The sequence below is a fragment of the Mesitornis unicolor genome, unplaced genomic scaffold (assembly GCF_000695765.1).
Source record: "Mesitornis unicolor isolate BGI_N332 unplaced genomic scaffold, ASM69576v1 scaffold2639, whole genome shotgun sequence".
NCBI lineage: Eukaryota > Metazoa > Chordata > Aves > Mesitornithiformes > Mesitornithidae > Mesitornis > Mesitornis unicolor.
The window spans coordinates 1-13,536 of NW_010209053.1; the positions used below are offsets into that span (position 1 = coordinate 1).

General features: G+C 46.4%; 2 protein-coding genes across 2 annotated transcripts in view; one reads left to right on the top strand and one right to left on the bottom strand.

Annotated features, from left to right (window-relative positions):
- Nucleotides 1-802: 802 nt before the first annotated feature.
- Nucleotides 803-2,780, top strand: CENPV (centromere protein V; the record flags this gene model as incomplete). The annotated part of the gene is made up of 4 exons (XM_010192731.1): nucleotides 803-901; nucleotides 1,700-1,769; nucleotides 2,176-2,290; nucleotides 2,656-2,780. Coding segments are annotated over 4 exons (409 nt in total), but the record flags the coding sequence as incomplete, so codon positions are not given.
- A 1,757-nt stretch (nucleotides 2,781-4,537) lies between these two features.
- PIGL (phosphatidylinositol glycan anchor biosynthesis, class L) overlaps nucleotides 4,538-13,536 on the bottom strand; it is a gene marked incomplete at its 5' end in the record, with an annotated part of 52,705 nt that continues 43,706 nt past the window's right edge. Inside the window, 3 exons of the mRNA XM_010192733.1 lie at nucleotides 4,538-4,636; nucleotides 5,739-5,872; nucleotides 10,604-10,635. Of these exons, the coding sequence (XP_010191035.1) occupies nucleotides 4,538-4,636; nucleotides 5,739-5,872; nucleotides 10,604-10,635 (265 nt within the window). The remainder of the gene's footprint in view (nucleotides 4,637-5,738; nucleotides 5,873-10,603; nucleotides 10,636-13,536) is intronic.

A 13,536-nucleotide genomic window follows, 5' to 3' on the forward strand; every position in this document is an offset into this window, starting at 1 on the left:
GGGGGTGTCCCCCGCACGCACCACGGCTTTTTATGCTAAAGCTTCCTGGGTTTTGGTGCTCTCCCATCAAAAATGCCCATGAGGGCATCGTGCGGGATCTGCGCGGCTCAGCTTCGAAATCTCCACCCATTTCCTGTGCTCCTTTCCAGAGCACAGCACATCATCAGGGGGCTGTAATCAATAACTGTCCGTGGGAGTGAAAATCCGAAAGGAAAAGGGTTTTTTGCATTTCGCGTTTGACCTAGCACGGTGATGCTGCCAGTTGCTATGGAGGCATCCTAGGGGAGAGGGAGAAGCAGAAGCTCAGAAATTCCTTGATCGTGAAGTGTCTCTGCAATTACAATACAAAATAAAATGCATTTCAAGTATTATGCTTTCTCCAGATTTAAATGGATGAATATTTGTAGTGCTGGAGCGGTTGTGGGAAAATCCAGCTCCAAGAGGGTGGCTCATGGTAACACCACTGGTTTCCGTGTACTGCTGTGCACGGGTAATGCTATAGCCTGGCTCAGGATTTTGACCTGGACTCTGGCAGGGAGCACATTTTGCATTGCATGCCGAGTGTGCTTTACTTGAACTGTTGCTCTTCTTTCCTTTTCACCATTTCAATCAAACCAGAAAAGCAAAAGCCATTCTCTACCTCACTCTGGCACATTTTATTAATGTACATTAGAGTGGATAAATTTTCTGGTGTTCTACAATTGCTCAAAGCAGAATTTAACAATGTAGTATATAGCTACACTCATTTTCTTGTCAAAAAAAAAAAGTATGATCACAAAACCTCTCTCGTTTCTCTCTCAAGTGAATACAGAGGTTTGGTGAAACACACAGGAGGCTGCCACTGCGGAGCCGTCCGCTTTGAGGTCTGGGCTTCAGCAGATCTGCATGTTTTTAACTGCAAGTAAGTTGGTTTGGTTTTTTCCCCTATTCTCATAGATGACTGTAATCTCGTATGCTTTTCCAATCAATACCTCAGAGCTCCAAGAAGATGGCACAACTGCAGAACGTCCTCTGAGCTGTTTCCATAGGGTATCTCCCCAGTTATGTCCTGATGCAATATAGCATCAGTGCTGGTGATTTCCTATGCTGCTGCTTCAGGCAGGACTTAGGTCTCACATCCATGCTCACACAGAAAGTGTCAGGAGAGATCTAATGAGTGCAGCTGCCTAAAGCACATCAACCCTTTTTTTACTTGGTCTTCTCAAGTGAACACTAAATCTCTGACCACATGTGCTCCAAACTAAACGCTGTCTGGCTTCAGTAGTGATCTCCCTTTGCAGGCAACTAGTTTGCTTCTAGCTCATGGGTAAACTTCCAAACCTTACTTTCTTATCTGCAAAGGTAACTGATGTTGGTAAAACTGGCAAAGTCTGGTCTGAAAGAATAAATGGATTTCTCAGAGCTAGAGTTTGTCCTTTTTATGTCTGTTGAGAGTTGTATATGTGAAGAAAGGATGGCACATAATGTTTGGTGTAGAATACCTTATCACTGCCTGTGTAGGGTCAGCCTGTTCCATGGGTGTGCTCAGCCAAACACGACCAATACCAAGAGTCTACTCTTGCCGCTTACCTCGGCGATGCTAACCATTTTAGCTGTCAGTGGAATTCCTGGTGTCAAGAGGTCCGTGCTAGATCTGATCGCTGTTGCTGTACTACAACTTGTCCGCTGCTTCAAGAAAGGTCTGCTTTTTCCTTTACAGTTGCAGCATTTGCACAAAGAAGCAGAACAGACACTTCATTGTCCCAGCGTCGCATTTCAAGCTGCTGAAGGTAGAGTAAGAATGCAGTAAGAGCGTGGCCATGAACACACACAGAATAATCCAATGTCATCTCCAGAGATGCGAGTGGCAGCCAGTTTTCCAGTTTTCTATCCTAAGTTTGGCTATGGCTGGTTGGGGGAAATGGCTGAATTTTATGCTTTTGTGGTGTGGTTGTGTTAGTGCATCTTATTTAGTGAGCTGATGTTAGAGCTCTTGCAGTTCTCAGGCTTGACTGTTATGGACACGTGTGTATACAAAGCACAGGGTTCAGAAACAGCGTGAACACAGAACTCTCTATCTCACATAAAGATGTGAAGGTGGTATTTTAAATTTTACATTTCTTAGCTACAGGCCCATAGAAAGTAATTAATACATCTATTTATGTGGAAAACTTACACTGGTTTTCGTTTGCTTAGGGTGCTGATAATTTGACAACATACACCTTCAACACACGTCGTGCCCGGCACACATTCTGCAAGACCTGTGGTGTACAGAGCTTTTATACTCCTCGTTCTAACCCAGATGGTTATGGTAGGTAGAACAATAAGCTGTGGTAGCCAAAGTTAAGCACCAAGCAAAGCTTGGATAAAGACTCCACTGGATGCTAACGTGACAACAGTGAGCAGCACGTGTCTTAAGAGTTTGTTCCTGAAGTGCTAAACACCTGGAGCTGCAGTCTGAACCTGTAGCTCCTTCATAAGAAGGATGTGTGGGATTACACCACCTATGCGGTGTGGGATTCTCCATAAGACAGGTTTCTCACCTGGGCTCCTCAGCCTTACAGCAATACAGCTGAGCATTTCCCATTCCCTGAGATGCCCCATCCACGGAGCGATGCAGGCACCTTCCACGCTTTATCTCTGAAAACGGTCTTTCTGTACTCTGTCTTTCTTCAGGAATAGCTCCCCACTGTCTGGACGATGGCACCGTGCAGACCATTGTCACAGAGGACTTCAACGGCAAGGAATGGGAGAAGGCAGTGAAGGAGCACAAGACCATAAGAGACATGTCAAAGCTCTAACACAGCCTTCCAGCAGCTGGACTCGGAGCGCTGCCGTGGAGCTGGGTTTCCTGGGTGAGGGCTGGCAAAATCAGTCTCTACAGGATCGTTAATTTGTTCTCTGTTTCTTAAATAAATCTTTCTATGCTGCCTGTCCCATTCATTTGTGACTTTCAGTTTTCAAATGACCTCTGTTCCATAAACCACCCCAGCACTGCTAATTTTGGTACTTTGCCCTTAGCTGTGCTAAAGTTTAAATTACAATAAACAGAGCAAAGTACACAAAAAGATATCTAATCATTGCTTGTATGAATATTTCCTGTGTTTCAAGTCTGGCTTATAAAAATGTCCTATGTAAGATAAGCTCTGGCTTAGGACATAATACTAGCTTACACTGTTTTTTCTCCATTGACTTCAATGAATTGTTCATGGATTTAAAGTTAAAGGGGATTTGAAAGAGCTCACCAGGCTCAAGTTCAGTAAATCATTTCCACAGGTGCTTATCTGGGTGCAAGAGAGGGGCCACTGCAGTTATTCAGGTGATTAAGTACTGTTTTGCTTAGGCCTGGACTTACTCATGGTCTTACGGCTGAGTAGGCACATGCTCAGGCACTGACTCAAGGCCAGGGAACAGCGTTCCCTGAACACTGCTACACACTATCGTACTCCTACAACAACCAGCACGTACTGCAGTGCAACCAGGAACTCATTGGTTGTCTTCAGGAGGAGGATGTGCTCCTCAACAGATCAGGATCTGGCAATCTGTGCTCTGCAGTGACTGTAGATCCAGCAAAGATGCCTCCTGTAGATGTGAGCCCACACCAATGAGTGCAAAAGCCTACAGAAATGTTGAGTATTGCTGACTTTGCTCCACCATGACCCCACAGAAACCCAGATCACTACTACAATCTCTGTACAGGCCAAGAAATGAAACCACTGCAAGCTGCTTCACTTACCTTTCAACATAAAGGGAGAGGATCTTTAACTCTGGCACTTTTCTTTTACAGAAGTAGAACAGCTTTTGAGAGATCTCTTGCATTTTTTATCTCTGTATGTGTTCTGTAAAAGACCTAGTTACGGTCTGGGTCTCTTGCACCTCATTATGTCCTTTTGAGACTTGTGAGCTGTTCTTGAGCCCCATGTTCTGAAGCAAGAAGAAATGTTCATGTTTCATGACAGATGCTCTGCAAAGGTGGAGCCTGCAACACATTGTGTGTTAAAGAAGCAGCAGTAGCAGCAAACATCAGTGCAATTAGAGCAATTTCTATGAATTTTTATGTTTTATTCATAAGATTTGGCTTCTTCAAGTTCTGACTGAATAAGGTAGGTCTTGTGGTTCTGGTTTTAAGTGTGGAGATAGCATGATCTTTGAAAAGTTACTCCTGATGTCTGGATTTTACAAAAGCACCACGAGATAGTTGCCAAGCAGTCCTCGCAGCTATTTCCTCTTGGAGAAAAATAATTTGTGCCATATCTTCTGTAATGCGGAAGAATCCTGCATTTGACTCCTAATTAGGTTAATGCAAATTTTTTATCCTAGTTAAGCTTCTACAGTGAGGAAATAGAGTGGCTGTTAAACTCTGTTCATCTCAGTGTATCAGGCAACAACCTACTCAGAAGGAAGTTCATACAGTCTGTTCTTTGTAGTCTAGCAGAATGCTACACAAAGAGCATCCTGTCCTCTTGAGCACGTAGCAGGTGAGTTTTCTTTAGTCCTTGGCCTGACACAGTCTTTTTTTCATTCATTCTTTTACTCCTGAAGCTGTATGCAGCATCTCTTACAGAAGGCGGAGTGAGTTGATCACCATGTAACGTGAGAAAAGCATATAGATGTGGCGAAACCAGAGGAGCTGGCTGCAATGACACCGCATGGCTCTCTAGAAGGAAAAAGAGTTGAGAAAGCATTAAAAGAACCTTCCAGACCTAATGTGAGCGCAGTTCCCTGGGCCTCCTGTGAGGTTCACTGCCAATGTGTAGGACAGCCTGTGTGCAGTGAGCAGGGAAGAAGCCTGTCTGCCCCTGTGTCGCTGGTGGTGTATGGCCCCGTGTTCAGAGGAGTCCTGCTAGAAAGGACATTGTCGGCTGCAGGTTGGTGCCGTGACAGTTTCTTTACCACATACAACGCCTCCTCGCTATGTGATCTCATGCCTGGGTGTTGACATGCTGGGGAACTAGAAATCTGATAGGTGTGCATCTGAGAACACTTTGTATGCTGCTTCCGATCATACTCTGCCAGCTGAAACTTAACTTCATCTATTTATAGTGCTCCAGCTTAGAAAGGTCTGATTTCAGAAACAAAACACAAGAGAACAATGCCACCTTTATCAGAGCAGTTTCCATATGCAACTCTAGCTTTTAGCAGGCTCAAAAGCAGGAAAGTTCTGTGTACATCATTTGTGGATTAACGGGACTGTTTGCTGGGCAAATATGTACATCCTATGGAAAGGGAGCTAATCAGATTCTGATACAGGGAACTGTGGACTAAATGTGTTAGATCTCATGCAGCAAAATAGTTTAAAAAATACATAGTAGAGAAGGGAACCTGTAAAAAGCTTTGGACCACAAGTTCACAAGCTGTCTCTGTCTTTAGTCAGAGCTATGATTCAAGGACGCTGTTCCTGGCATGCAGTCATGCCATTCTCTGATGGGCTACTCACATGTTCAGAATATTATGTTGGATCCAGTCTTCTTTGAAATTCATCCTGCATCCTGGACACAGTGTATAACTTAGTGCACTGTGAGTACTGAAGATGTCTGAGCTGCAGATCTGCTCAGCCCTGTCCTGCTATTCACACAGCATGTGAAGCAACCTGTGCTGGCCATTCGTGTTTTACAAATCACTGAAGATTGTCCATTAGTGACATCTATAATCCATGTACATAATTACTGTAATTCTCTGTGAATATGACACTTCTGACTACAGCCTTCACAATGATGATGAACTACTCAAATAAGCTAAGCAGGTACCACACATCTCACCCTGGCTTGTTCAGTCTCCTCCTCTGTCAGTACGAAGAGCGCATCTCCGGGCAGGAGGCAGGAAAAGGGTACGTCCAGCAGGGAGAGGTATTTCCGCAAGAGATTTACTGATTCAAGCACGAGCACATGGCACCCTGGACAGAAAAAGAGGATAAATATTTCAAAACAACAGTATTATTGTTAGGTGTCCCCTCTCCAGGCTCAGGTCTTTGCAGGCTCCCCTGTACTGCTGGCCATGGGGATCCTTTCTGCGCCAAAGGGGAGCAACTGCTACTCATGCTTCCACCAGGATCTCTTTATGCCCAGTGTGTGTTTATGACCATGGCTCTGTATGTGGTATGTGAAAAGCAAAGCTAGCTCTGAATACCAGAGGGTTTGGGGTTTTTTTGATTATAATTTAAAATTATTCTTATGTAGTTAGAATCCAAGGCAAAAGCACAGGATGGCTCTCTGAATGCTGGCACTAGATCATATAATGGAGATTTAAAACAGCAGTCTTTGGTTTAGCTACAAAAATGACATTTCCTCTTTCTGCTCCAATTCTTAGCTACAGGAAAAATATTTACAAGATTGAGGAATGGCTATATCAAATATTAACTCAGGCAGGCAGTTACACTTTAACAGAGCTCCCGAATTCATCGCTCAGATGTATGTGATGAAGCAGATGAAGGTAAAGTATAAAGATTCCACTGGCATGGACTTTTTTTTCTGTTTTAAAGAGCCCCTTGAACTCAAAAGTTAATTGCTACTTTTTACCATGGCTAAATTGTCTTCACTGATGAGCTCAGAGCTACTGAGGGTCCCGTTAGGAGTCTGTAGCTCTCAAGAGAGCTGCTTTGGGATTTCTTAGGGCTTGGGGGCTGCTGTGATTGTGCTCCACACTTCAACACTGTACTGAAGCTTGACAGAAGAGGCCACAGTCACAGTTTACACAGGTGGTCAGATACACAATTAGATCTGCCGTGAGATTTTCTTCAGTGTGCCCTTAAACAGTGAAATTATACAAAGGAGACAAAAAACACTGCTGAATTGCTACAAAGGCTGCCTCATGGACCATTTCAGTGTGTGAAGCCTGTGCTCCCATGTCTTAATACTACTTAAACTGTTATGTCCTAAGCACAAAGTGAACTGGTGGTGCCCAAATACCTCTTGACTCTAAAATGGAGGCAAGACTTGTGTCTTCTAAGGGAGGACAGAAGGAGTAACTACGCGAGGTGGGTTTCTGTGAGCGAGGTGATGAAGCCTCTGCTAGGAGCCCTGTGTACAGATCTGCTAAGCAATCTCATCTCACAAGGATCTGAACTGTCAACCTGCTGCTGCCTTCCCTCCTTGGGACATCTGGTAGACCCTTCAGTCTAGCCTCTGTCAAGTATGAGACAGGAAAGCAAAACTTGACATCACCGGCACTTCCATCCAAACGCTGCCATCGGTCTGTGCTGTGCTGGGAACCGGAGGAAAAGCCCTCCTGAAGCTCAGGGACATTTGCTGCAGGCCCGGCCTGCCGGGAGGTGGCGGTGTCCGCCAGCTGCCGAGGGAGCCGGGACCCGCAGCCCTTCCCTGCCCAGCCCAGGATCGCTTTTGGCACCCCTCGCCTTGAAGGCCCTCCTGTCTTGTCTCAGCTATGTCGGTGCTGTACCGTGTCTCTCCTCCCGTGCTGCTGCAGCCTCAGCCATCCAACCCTTGCAGGGTCATCGCGCCCGTCCCTGCAGAGCAGCAGCTGTGCGATGCCATCTGGAAGGGCTGATGGAGTTGCCAAGCTCCCTGCAGCGAGTCTCCCCGGGACGTGCGGGAATGCAGGCAGCTGTGACCAGCGTGGCCTGTGCCACTTCCTGACGGCGAGGACGGCGAGCCTGAGCCCCCGTCTCACTCGTGGCCCACCTTGACAAGTGACGGGCAGAGCAGTTGCCGTTGAGCTGCCGCAAGGTTTCAGTTTGCTATTGCAAAGGATGCTCTGCAGTGACAAGCGTTGCACGTGGAAGCACCCTGACATTTCTTTCACTGTCACTAAACACATTTCTTGTTTCCAAGAGGCAAACTTGGAAGCAAATTTGTGACATGCTACAGGTAGGGGAACTGCTCTTCCCCTGCCTCTCTGCAGAGCTCCTCTGGGCTGCTCAGCAGGCCCAAGCTGTTGATGGGTATTTTCAGAGAAAATAATTATACAGTGCTGCATTGTGGCACAGAAGAGGAAAGGAACAGATATAGATCCCCTTGCTCTCATAGTCAGCACTCCCACTGGCCACCTGTCTGCTTTTCAGTGCTTACTGGGGAGGACAGGGCTGGAGCAAACACGGGGCAATGGGTCTGTCCTTCCCTGGATGGTTGTTAATGGACCCTTGCAACGCCACATGAATTCCTACTTTAAATGCTGGGAAGAGGGGCATGGTGTAGGTCACCTGCCACCAATCTCTGAAGCCTAGGCTGCTCTGTTAACAAAATGTGCTCCCCTTTTCCTCATGTTTTTTTTTTCCCCTAAGAAATATTAATCCATGCACTAATTATGCCCTCTGGTTCCCCAAAACTCAACAAAAAGAGCTCAAAACAACTGCGAGTGCGTTCAGTAGTGGTCAGTCTGACCTCCTGAGCCCCCGGTGGTCAAATCAGGCAAAGCAATGGCATTCAAGCCTCCCAAAATGAAGGGCATTGTGAGTCTTCTGTGTTAGTGATGACAAGGATCTCCAAATGCTGACAGCAAAGGCTGCTCCGCATGGGAACGTGAGATGAAATGAAGCAGGGGAGGAATGTACAGTCCAGGGAGAGATGGAAAAGGGTTCAGAGAAGCAGGCTGCTCCCTGCCAAGCAGGGTAAGAGAAGTGCTGCCATTGATGAGTCGACTCCTGTGACACTAGCAGGTGAAGCTTTTCAGAGCCTGTTGTGACTGTGACCTGGGCAGGACAGGATTAGCAATGTAATACAACCTCTTTAGGCAGAAAGGGCAGGATCAATATAGCCAGCGGATTAGGCCTAGAATAGAAGTGCATGAAGCCTGCAGCCTGTTCGGCTTGGCTTTCTGGTTCCACATCACTTATGCAGCAAGTATGCCTAGAATGAGATTATTCGCAGATCTGCATGTGCTAAAGGCTCGCACGGCTCCTGACAGACGTTAGCACACCAGTGCTTTTGGAAAAGCGCTGGTTATAGCCAAATGGGACCAGTTGTAGGTGTGGATGCATATCCAGCAGCTGTCTCAGCTGCCTGAAATAAGCCTATGTGCTTGTGCCTGGGCTGGAGAACTTGATTACAGATTATAAAAAGCCTGTTGTGTTTGTGCTGGCTAAAGGCATTAGAAAGAAAAGCAGGATATTTAGGGTGCTCGTTTGCATATCACTGAGGCAATGCAAGGCTTAGCTGGGTTTTGCATTTGCAGAGAGATTTTCTGTGCGTTCCCTGGTCACATGGGCTTACGCAGGTTCACCCACAAATAGTTCCCTCTTACCAAGAGGAGAGCAGCACATTTCCATGGCCTGACCATGCCTTTCAGCTCTATCCAGACAGCCTCAATCCCAGCATCACTCGTTTCATTAAGCCCCTCTGATGCACAGCCCTGCACGCCTGCCAGATCAAATTATAAATACTGGGAATTTCAATGAGCCTGGAACTATATTTGGAAAGGCTTAGCGTCAGCAGCAGCATGGGAGCTCCCCGTTCCTTTGGTGTTTGTAGGTCATGTCAGATGTGATGTAATCAGAGCAGCAAGCCTTTCACATAGCTTCAGGAGTCTTTTGATGCTGCTAGAGAAATGGAAACGTTGTCTATACATGGGTCTGTTTCAAACCTGAACCAGTCTGAGGCATGACCCATATTCAGGACCGTACTGTGTCTAACAAGCCTGCACGAACGGCACATGAAGGTGGTTCAGTCTAGACAAGGCCTGACATCCAGCAGTGACATCTACCACTGCAGTTCCTTCTTCTTTCTCTGTACTGCACACAGCAGACACAGAGCTCTTTGCTGCATCCCAAAGCTGAACAAAGAAAAGGTCCTAGGAAAGAAGCTGGCATTAATGGTCCTCTTTCATAGATGGGGGAATTGAAGAGACCAGAGTCAGAACTCAGTTAAAGGGCATTCTGCCCTCTTGGCTCATGCTCTCTCCATCAGATCTTGGTCTGCAACTTGCTGCTAGCAGGGAATTAAAACTGATTTGCTGTGACAAATTCAAATCCTACAATGATTCGGGAATCAGCATTAGAGAAACACAGTGTGGATGACTGCTGAGGAGCAGGAGGCTGACGGGGTGGGCCTGGTTGAGCCATCTTCCTATGCTCTGTCCAAACAGCTGACAGCTTTCTGCTTAAACTAGTTCCACAAATTTGTCCCTGACTCAGCCTGCTAGAGATAAAGGCTGCAGATCTACTCTGGGACCACAGCGACAAAAGGGGGTGAGGAGCAACCTGCTTCTGTACTTTGCTGCTTCTTTCTTTTTCCTACTTATAGAGTTTCTCAGCAATACTTGCTCATTTACAGGTAAAAGAAGCCACTCCGCTGTTGTGCCAGTGCAGATTTCAGATACCTTTCCCATACTGACCACATTTTGATGGAAGCTTAGCTTGGTACATGCAATGATTTTTGTCTGAGCTAAGAGACCTGGAAATAGCACTCATATTCACACAAGTCAGCAGGAGGCATAGGCCAGACACTGAATTACACCCCAGAGACAGGACAACCCTGAAGGACAGAAAAGTGACTGTAGAGAAGCCTGAGCTGGTAAAAAACTGCAGGGATATAAAAGGGCAAGGAAGAGTTCAGCTGCGGGTTTCATTTGCATTGCAAATAGAGGCGAGTCAGGCAGATAAAACTCTGGACAGAACATTCATGTAAACGATTGCCTAATGCTTGCAGGGTCAGGGATGTGTAATGGGACATACCTTCAGGTAACTTCCGCTCTGAATGCAGGTACCTGTGAATGAAGAGATACATGGGGTAAATGCTCAATGAAGTTACTCAAATCCTGATTTGACAGGTATAAACTCTGTACACTAAATCAACTCTCTTCTCTTAACACGCACACACATTTACAATGGTTAATCTGATAACAAAGTTCAGCAGCTGACAGTGGATGCACACGTCAGGCAGTGGAAAGCCTCATTCCCCACACAATTCTGCCATGACTTTCCTCGTCCTGGCTGCTGGGGCACAGCACAAATAAGCTCCATAAATCCAACTCGCTCTCAAACCGCTCATGTTGCACTAAGGGAAACTGCCAAAGGCCATGCACCTGTGAGAGCACTGCCTCCTTAAAGTCTTGTGTCTGCTGGCCAGGGACATTTTCTCAGTGGCAGCTCCTGTCTGGGGACTGGCTTCCTTCTTTCTACCTTGTGCTGGCACTGAGCACAAATAAGCACCATAAATCCAACTCGCTCTCAAACCACTCATGTTGCACTAAGGGAAACTGCAAAAGGCTGCCAAAGGCCATGCACCTGTGAGAGCACTGCCTCCTTAAAGTCTTGTGTCTGCTGGCCAGGGACATTTTCTCAGTGGCAGCTCCTGTCTGGGGACTGGCTTCCTTCTTTCTACCTTGTGCTGGCACTGGGACATCTGACAAGCTGCTCTGACTTTTTGCTCACAAAGACTTTGATCCCTTCATGGCTTTGTCCTGGGAAGTCTCTGTAGCAAAAATGCATCCGTTGGAAACAGAATGGAGGAGATGCGCAGGAGATGTGAACAGTGATGGTATTTCCATCAAGAAGTGTAAGCAAATGATCCTGATATGGTGAAGGCATCAGAGGGTATCAGCTTCAATTCCTTTTTAATTCCTTTCTTTTTCCTGCTCTAGCCTGTGGTTCATGACTTCACAGCACTCCCGCTCACATCACCATCTGCATCGCCTCCAGATTTGGCCCGCAGCAGGGATGGGAGGAAGCTGCTCTCCAGCAGATGGCATCAGAGCCGTCCCACACCCGGGCTTGCTCCTCCGCAAGAAAAAAAAATCCAAACAATGGAAACATTGGCCAAAAGGAGAAAGGAAATAAAAAAAGAAAAGTTATTTAACCCTGTGTAATATTTAAAGAGATTGTTATCATCTTGTAGTGGTGTATTTAACGAAAGACAACATGACAGTTCATGTGCAAGTCAACCAGGATAAAACATACATTATATGTAAACTGTTATGTTTCTCCAGTCACTTTCAAATTGGGATTATCTCTGGCTATTGGTTAAGTTCAAGGAAAAGGATTAGCTACACAGGCGTAGACAAAATAGGAAGCACAGAGTAATGAATACTCAAAGCAATTCAAAGCAAAAGTCAAGCCAGAAATGCAGGTCATGGCAGAACTCCAACAGTGATCAGAAGACATATGCCTTGGATTGATCCTCCTGCCAATGGCCTCCTCTTCTCCAGAGCCACAGCTCTGCAAGCAACACCATTTTCTACTAAACAATGGCCTCGCAATAGAAACTTGGCCACCTTCTACCCCACTACTCAAGTCCTACTGTTCTGACAAAGACTGTTAAGTGTTGCCTTATGAACATTACCAGCAATTTTTTGGGAGGCAGTGATGGGGAGCAAGGTTTAAGTATCTCCATTATTGTCTGCTCTACTCTTCTGCCAGAGGTTTCTTCCCTCACAGCTAGAATCTGGCCACCCAGGGAAGCGATTCAGCACTTGGTAGAGCTAACAGGGTGGGAACTCTTGAAAACAAGAGAGATAAAGCAGCAAGTGGTTGTGAAATTTGGCTAACTATCCAAAATCCTGGTGTCTGTTCTGGGTGTGCTGCTCTGCCATACAGGGACCTTCAAAGCATTGACAGCAAATTAAAGGATGCAAAGAGCTGCTCCAAGAGTGAACTGAAAATAACCCTTCCTGGCCACTAGAAACAGAAGCAAGGAGAGATCCAGTTCACATGGAAACGTTTCAACAGGAGCAGAGAGCATCTTCAGCAGGGAGGGAAAGTTTGATCCAGCAGCAAAGGAAGGAGTTTGTGCTCTTCTAAAGATCCGGGGAGACACAAACTGTATTTTAGTTACTGAAAGGTGCTCGAGGCTGCTGCCAGGCAGACCTGACCCTGACCTGGAAGAAACTGATTCTCTCCTCATCCTCATGTCCTGAGCCAAACGCTGCAGCGCTCAGCAAGGCCCAGAGCAGAGCTGTGGGAATGGGCTCCACCCAGCTGTAACACTGCAGAGGCATCGCAGCCTCGCTCCTCTGTGTTTCTCAGGCAAGAGATGGCAACGAACTGTGGTTACAGAGAGAAAGACACACAGAGCTCTACGTCCTGCACACGTTCACAAAACCAGCCAATCCTCTCCCAAATCAGCCTCCTCGCTCCCATCTCCACCCTGCTGGAGCTGTCTCCGAGGGATGCTTCCAAGTAGGGGAGAGGTTGCAGCTCTCAGTTGTTGCCATTTTGGGAATGTTGTTTTATAGACTGGACTTGCTGTGGTTTGGGTGAAATGAAAGAGCATTTGGCATAAAAATCTCAAAAAGTCAAACATAAACAGGCTCTTTTTCAGGAGCTCCTTCCATGTGGTTTTTTTTCAGAGAGACTTTTATAAATTCTTTTTCTTTTTAAACATGAAGTGATCTGACATGGCTTGTTCCCATCCACCCACCCAGTGCCAGAGGCCAGCTGATTACAGAGCACCTCTCACTGCACCCTCTTTACTGCGCCTGTGGTAGGTTCGGATCCACATTTGAAGGAAAGCAAGACCCTCTGCAATGAAGATTCGAAACGCTGTGAGACGTCTGAAGGCATCCACCATTTCTGCACTGCAAGGACTCGGCACCAGCTCCTCCCTCAAGGACCAGCTGCTCTGAAAGCTATTGCTCTCCGTAGCCAGCAGCTACATCTGCTCAGCCGGA